Genomic DNA, 7333 nt, shown 5'->3' on the forward strand with positions numbered 1-7333 from the left:
TATTTTAAGCAGTTTTTTTCCAACCCCCCCTTTTTTTTTGTAGAGTAGCGTGATCAGGTATGTCACTTTTCGTATTCTTTGCACACTTTTCACTTTCAACTGTAATAACTTTTGACAGCAAATGCTACTGCTTTGAAAGTTGGCATCAATCATGGTCAGAATATGTTGATAGAGAATATTCAATCTCAGCTTAATTTGATTATCCTTATATTGTTGTTACTCAGGTGGTTTGTATCGTCTTTTTTGTCCATTTCATGGCATATCTTGCACGGCTCGGTAAATATTAAGCGCTTGAATAAACCCTTTACGTCAGAGCCTCTTTTCTCAGTTAACACCTTTCCACGATGTGTGCTTTCTTACTAACGTTCACATTCAGAAGAGAGTCCATTGAATTGAGTGGTAAGAAACAAAACTGGAACAAAGTTCATGTTGTATTCACCAACGGTTTATTTCTGCACACAAATTTTCGAGCGTCTCGCCGCCTTTCTCAAGTGTTGATACTGAGAGAACAACAACAAAATCAAGTAGGTGCGCCGCTTACTGTTGTATGTTCCCCCGTTTACCCCGCTGTAATGGGTCTTATCACTATAATTGAGTAATATAATGCTGAATACACAAAAACACGCTCTCTTTTTACTTGGAACCAGTTTTGTTTTCACTCTGAGACGTATTGTGACGTATCAGTTTAATTACAAATGATTGATTTTTCACATATTTCATAGTCATGCTAGTCTCAGATTATTTAGAGATTATCTGTTCACCAGAATTTTGAAGTTAATGTATGTGTACGCTGAAGTTTGAAAGGAATAATAATAATAAACTGATATGCTGACGTTTGAAAGGAATAATAATAATAAACTGCTTGTACAGATTTTACATTACCATCACAGCGTGACGATTCAGTTTGATTTATAAAAAATCGAATGTTTATATTAATCATGATAATTTCAGATAATGTAAAGATTATCTATATTATAGTTTTGTTACTTATCTTTTTATCTTGCCAACACGTGGACAACCTAATCAACATATGTATTATGTATATATATATATATATATATATATATATATATATATATACATATGAAGAGTTTGTTTGCAAAAACCGATAAGTCCATATTTGCCAAATGGAGATATTTGCGATTAAAGGTCAAGAAAAATAAAGAGAATAATAAGAAAATTTTTGCTTCTTTTGACCATAACTTTAAAAATGTACCTTTATATGTAGTGACCAATATATCATTTAAAAGGTTTTATTTTGTACTTTATCACAGAGACCATACTTCAAAATCTTCAAAAATGGACTTATCGGTTTTTGCGAACAAACACTTCATATATATATTGTTTTAACGCTAAGTGTCTGCTCTTTCAGAATGTGCCCTTAACTAAAATTCCATGTCTGGCGACTTTTTGTTGGTTTTGTGATGCAAGGTCACAATTATATTTTCTTAGATAACAATAAAGTGACATTACGATTTCAGCGTGCGAAGAAAAACATCATCCATGACGAACTCAAAATATGTAGGGAGCTGGTACCAAGAAACACATATTATCGAACTAACACCTGACTAATGTTTAAAGTTAATAAGAAGCAAAAATAAATGGGTAAAAGTAAGAGGGTAAAGGAAAATAATCTATAAGCAACTGTAAAATCCCTGCGTTAAGTTTTATAATTTACGCAAGACATTATGTAAAATCTGCATCCTTATGCTTTGTTGATTTCTCAATATACTACGGCAGACTTTCCAGTTGTTTCGAGTGGCACTTGAAAACGTACAAAAATGTAATTAATGTTTGAATACAGACATTTTTGACTACACACTAAAGGTCAGCCTGCAGAACATTTTTTTTTCTTTTTTTGGTTACAGTGCATTCATGTGTGTTCGTTTGTGATGCTGATCACACACGTATATGATTGTGTGTGCGTAAATACGTTGCTTCAAACACCAGTTCCAATCTTATGACACACTGCTTACTCCAGACAATTTTGTGTCTACCGCTGATGACGTCACTTCCTCGCCCTTCAGTCCCAGTTTTTGTCTCCAGAGGGCGATGTTTCGCTTGTTGAATCCAAAGACCAGCAGGAGAAAAACACCCTGTAGGGAGTTGACCACTGTAAATACATACCACAGCTCCGGAAGGTTGACGTAATTACAGATGTATGCCAGGACCCATGTGAACCCCATGACTCCAGAGAGCTGTAGGGGTCAAATTGACGATCAGAAAACCGTAAAATGATGATATTCATGAAAATGATAATACCTGTATTTGCAACCATCGACTCATTCAGCCACATTCATGTTGCATTACTCATCATGATAACCTGATAACGTTTTGACACTTGAAGACTCTTAGTATGATCTATCAATGTGATGCATTATCATGACGCAATACAGGATAATGCCAGGGGACCAGACTTTTTTAAGTTCTAATTGGTTGTTTTAGCATACAAAAGGATATTTTGAAAGGGAGCAATCACGTGAAAAGTAGGAAATACAAATAAGAAACACAAGAGTTTGATCGCAAATGGACTAAGCGCATCCTAAAGTGTAAGTCCATCATATCAAGAGCAAAATAAAACTTTTCAACTGAAATTTAACTTGTATCAAAACTTGAAATATTCTTTTAATTTGGACGTTTAAAATATGTATATTAAAGCATCTTTAATCGCAAATATCTTAACTTAACGATAATGGGGTTAAAGTGATGGTATAGTATTGGTGAGGATGAGGATTGAGCTTGTAACTTTTTGCAAATACTATGAACCAGTTATGGAATGTTACAGAGCAAACCATTTTAAGAGGAATTAAAAGTTTTTATGATGAAAATTGGTTTTGAAATGGCTGAGATATCTTAAAACAAAGTAAAACAAAGATACCCTATTAAAAAAGTGGGCCCCATTACCTTTTGAAAGTCAGTTATGATATAAAGGAGTATAAGAGATGGTATAGTTTTGAATAAGACCTAGCTTCAGATTTCTAACAGTTTTGGTGAAATAATGAGAACTTCATATGAAAATAATATGAAAGAGCATAAATTCAAACAGAAATTAAAATATCTGAGACATTCCAAAACAAACGACCCTGACAAAGACTGTTCGGTTACACTTTTGTATCTTTGTCATTAATCATAGAATATCATAGCTAATACCTACACAGGCTTAAATACAAACAGATTTACATTGTAATATAAGTGGACAGGAATTCGGATGTTTGCGAACCTTGATGTATAAAGACAGCTCCTCTTTCGCCTTCTCGACGTTAGATCTCTCTTTGAGTGCCCTCTCCGACGCTTTCTTGGTCAGTCGGATGCCAACTACGGTGTCTGTAAAGAGCACCGCGTTGCAAAACAAGATGCTTGCCAGGGGCACCCCAAACCCGTACACGCTGGCGCTGCCTCTAGGGAGTGCACACACGCCGTCCTTCCCGTAGCCAACTTCGAAACTTGTGCAGCGGCACTGGTCCAAGCCGAGGAAGATGCCAACGATGATGGCAGGAGCGCCCCAGGCGTAGAGGGAGTAGCAGATGAAATGCCGCAGCGAGCTGGTAGTGCCCACCTGAATTTTAGCTCTGGAACCAAACGTGCGGCAAAGGTCGATGGCCAAGACATTCATCCAGAAGAATATGGCGAGCCAGAGGAAGTGGGAAACCACGGCTAGAGTCTTGCAAAATGTGTCCTCCTCACTCGTTAATTCACTCAGAAAGATAGAGAGAAATACGACAAGCAATGACAGACAGAGTGAGAGAATAGATTTTCCAGCCACGTTTCTCAGTCTTGGGAAAATGATGTACGTCGCGATGACAACCAATAGGGACAGAATTGAGAGGGACGTGCCCACGTAGGAAATTATATCGAGTCCCTCCGGCAGATCACTCTGAGCTATTCCACTCTTCTGACGACAATACCACGCGGATCCGTCCGCCATCAGTCTGAATTTACTGGCATCAATAAGCTGGCTTCCTGAAGCCAACCTCAGCGAGAGATCTCCGCTGTCCGCAGTAACTATCTCAAACTTGTCTACTCTGAACAACTGGTCACTGTCGCAAGCCAGTGCTTCTGCTGAAGGACATTTCGTTGTTTCATTTTCGTGATTCACAACCACACTACCGTTAGCATACATTGCCCTAGTTCTGAAGGGCTCCAAGACCGTGGTGCTTGTCGTCTGTAGAACCACGGGAGCTACGTCAGAGCAGTTCCACCCTGCTGGAGCCTCTACGAACAACTCGTATACTGAAATGTTTCCTAACGACGGGGATCTGAAACAAGGCGCGTCCGTGAATTTTGACTTGGTTGTTGGTCCATCCACAACCTCTGAAATAGTCAGGGCGGTGAAATTTGACACGTAATCATAACAGATTTGGCACTCAAATATCTCATTACTCGACCGACACTGATCAAGAGATTCATTTCTCATAATTTCTCCATAGAGACCGCAGGAAATCTGCGAAATCGACGCGGTCTCAGGTTCAAATACCAAATAGGATTCAAAGGACAGGGTACTCATGACATCGACTAGGTATAGCGTGAGTTCCTCGATAGAATCGACAGACGTGTTGAAGAAGTGAGAAATATCGTGCGTCGTGTACACTCCGAAGCAAGTTCGAACAACTTCATCCGTGCCCGTGAATTCGCACCTGTCGCTCATGTCATCGTAAGTAAACCCAGGCCAGCAGAATACAGCTTGGCACGTGCTTGTCAGTGGATCGAAAGCTTCGTTAGATGCACATGAATATGCCAAGGCAGAAAGCTCGTCTGAATTGAATAGGAAAAAGGTTGCTATTCCGAAGGGAGTTTCAACAGTATCTTGAACGTCGTAAGCACCACAGTATTGCATGTGATTCCGACATACGTCATGGCCATTACAGTATGCGCACGCCAAATTTTGGTATACAAGCCCCATGATTTTGACAGGTGCGAAATAGGAGGGGCATGCTATATCGACCCCAGGACTTGTGGAGAAACTTAAAGCGCACATGGTAACATCGGAGATATGACATACCCGTGGTAAAATATTGTCCGGTATATCTTGAGGGGGTTGATAAACAGCAAAGCAGTCTTGTATGTCATGTAACATTGCACTGGACGCTTCATAATCCCAGCTTGATCTCTTATCTGGAAATATGTTTATTCTGCATCCCCATACAACACGCCATGGTTCTATTTCAAGATATGATCTTTTGTGACACAGGGCGCAGTACACGTTCCGAAAATGGCCGATGCTTCGCACCGTCACGGGAGTAGTGAAATGTTTCTCCTCGGAGGTGGGATGTTCGCAGTTGATGCGGAGACGACTCCCCTGCGGGACTTCGTCCGGGCAACTGGATATCAGCTGATAGAAGTCATTAGGTGTCCGGATGTTGACAAGCTCCACGCAAGACATGTACGGGATGTAATCATCTTCCCAAGCCATTCTCTCGGGGCGGGGAGAGTCTGGGAAGGGAAATGACTGCCCGGCTAACGTCTCCACTTTATCTACGTCTGCGCAGCACTCTTTGAATTTGAAGCAATCTTTGTCGCATTTACAGGGGCGTGTCTTCCAGGTTACACTGCAGGTCTGTTTGTTGTTTTTACTGCTGCACATTTTGGGAAGAGGAAATTCGGTGCCGTTTTCCATGCATACAATCGTATCTGAGAAAGCAAGGAGAGTGTGTGTGTGGGAAGGGGAATGAAATGAAGAAATAACGATATTTCAGAATGTGTGTAACTATGGAAACATAGCATAAAAAAGCTCTCCATCATTCTGTTGACTCCACTGTTTAAAACATCTCTGATGAATTCAAATTCATGAAATTCTTCCATCGAGATGTTTTCCTTGCAACTGATTGACAATCAGTTGCAATGAAAACATCTCGACGGAAGAATTTCATGAATTTGAATAACAAAGCAGTACCCGCTGCATGCTATAAGGATTAGAACCAACACTTGCTGTCGGGCGAAAGCTCGGTGGTCTAGTGGAGATGACGCCTGTCCGGTGATCAGGAGGTCGTAGGTTCGAATCCTGCTCGAGTATGTACGCCCATGATTTTTTATCATGGCTACTACTAAAACACTGATCAATTCAGTGCTTATTTACGTCGATGTAGGGCAATTTGTCAATCAGTTGCAATCTCTGATGAATACAAAATTTATTAAAAAGACACACACACACACACACACACACAAAAGATGCTTCCAAAAAGTGATCATATGTGATCTGAATGATCGGATTTCTAAACCAAACTCAGTATTTCCCATGATATATAAAAGTAGGGATCAATATGTCAATCAGTATAAGCAATATTTGAGCCTGATGAAAGCTGATTTTACTTAAGAAAAAACGTTATCTATCAAAAGTGATTATGATGGATTTTTCACGTAATTGAACAGCAGCATATATAGCACAACACAGTTCGAAATGTGTGTTTTATCTATAACAATGATATAGTCTCTATTTCAACGAAAGTTGCCATATCAAAATAAAGTAAATAAAAATGTTCTTACAAAAATATACGCTGTGTGGGAGAATATCGCCGCCTCCGAGTGATGGTTGTAATTCCGAAGGTTCTTCAATCCGAAAATGAAAAGAAGGTACGTATACTAACGAGCTACGAACCTTTTATTTTGATTTCGCATTAATGAACCTTCGGAATTACAAACCTTAAACCTTTGTGTCATTGACGGATCAACGCGGCTTCAGAAAATAGAACTGTTACCAATGCGCCAGACCGCTCAATTAACGACAAACGATTGATAGTGATGTTAGTTTTCGTATGAAATTAGTAGAACTTTTTTTCTGCCCTTTTTAACAGAAACATTGCTTCTTATTTCAGTGTCAATTGGCACTTGACTGGTTAGAGTTGATAGCCGTTTCAACACATCGCATGGTTGAAAAGTACCAGAGATCAATAGACCAATCGTGGATTGATGTTCAAGCTGAAGGGAAATCTCTAGTTTCAAGGGGAAGGGAAAGAAATACAGTGCGTATAAAAAAAGGTAATGCAAATTTGGAGGGCTACCATTTCATACTCGTCAGCTAAGAAGAGGACAATGTTAGCTGTACGGAAAGAAGAATTCTTCTTTTCACTAATACCTAATTATATTGACATATGTCGTGCATAACTGAGCACATGAGCTCTAAAGACAATGACAAATTGCACTTTTTCCAAGTTTGAGCGTCATATTAAGTAACCTGCAGTCATACAGGCTGGCCTGTTAATTTAACCACTTTCATTGACAGATCCCATTCATTCGGTGAGGCATTCATTATTTCTTTATGTGACGGTCAAACTTGAAAAAAAAACAACGCAGTTGTCATTGTTGTCTTCAAAGTTCATGTGCTCAGTCATGCATGACA

The 7333-nt window shown here is 39.4% G+C and overlaps 1 protein-coding gene across 1 annotated transcript; it reads right to left on the reverse strand.

Annotated features, from left to right (window-relative positions):
• Positions 1–1958: 1958 nt before the first annotated feature.
• LOC140239701 (G-protein coupled receptor Mth2-like) lies at positions 1959–5410 on the reverse strand. The gene is made up of 3 exons (XM_072319525.1): positions 5228–5410; positions 3221–4309; positions 1959–2198 (listed from the first exon to the last, which is right to left on the reverse strand). The coding sequence occupies exons 1-3, from the start codon at positions 5408–5410 to the stop codon at positions 1959–1961; spliced, it is 1512 nt and encodes a 503-aa protein (XP_072175626.1).
• Positions 5411–7333: the final 1923 nt, after the last annotated feature.

The sequence above is a fragment of the Diadema setosum genome, chromosome 16 (genome assembly GCF_964275005.1).
Source record: "Diadema setosum chromosome 16, eeDiaSeto1, whole genome shotgun sequence".
Taxonomy (NCBI): domain Eukaryota; kingdom Metazoa; phylum Echinodermata; class Echinoidea; order Diadematoida; family Diadematidae; genus Diadema; species Diadema setosum.

Excerpts from the sequence above, each read along its gene's own strand:
- LOC140239701 (XM_072319525.1), bottom strand. The coding sequence starts at position 5,410 with ATGGCTTGGGAAGATGATTACATCCCGTACATGTCTTGCGTGGAGCTT. Across the intron at positions 4,310-5,227 it reads ATTTCACTACTCCCGTGACG|GTTGTGGATGGACCAACAAC; the intron begins GTGCGAAGCATC and ends ACTATTTCAGAG. Across the intron at positions 2,199-3,220 it reads AGCTGTCTTTATACATCAAG|CTCTCTGGAGTCATGGGGTT; the intron begins GTTCGCAAACAT and ends TGACCCCTACAG.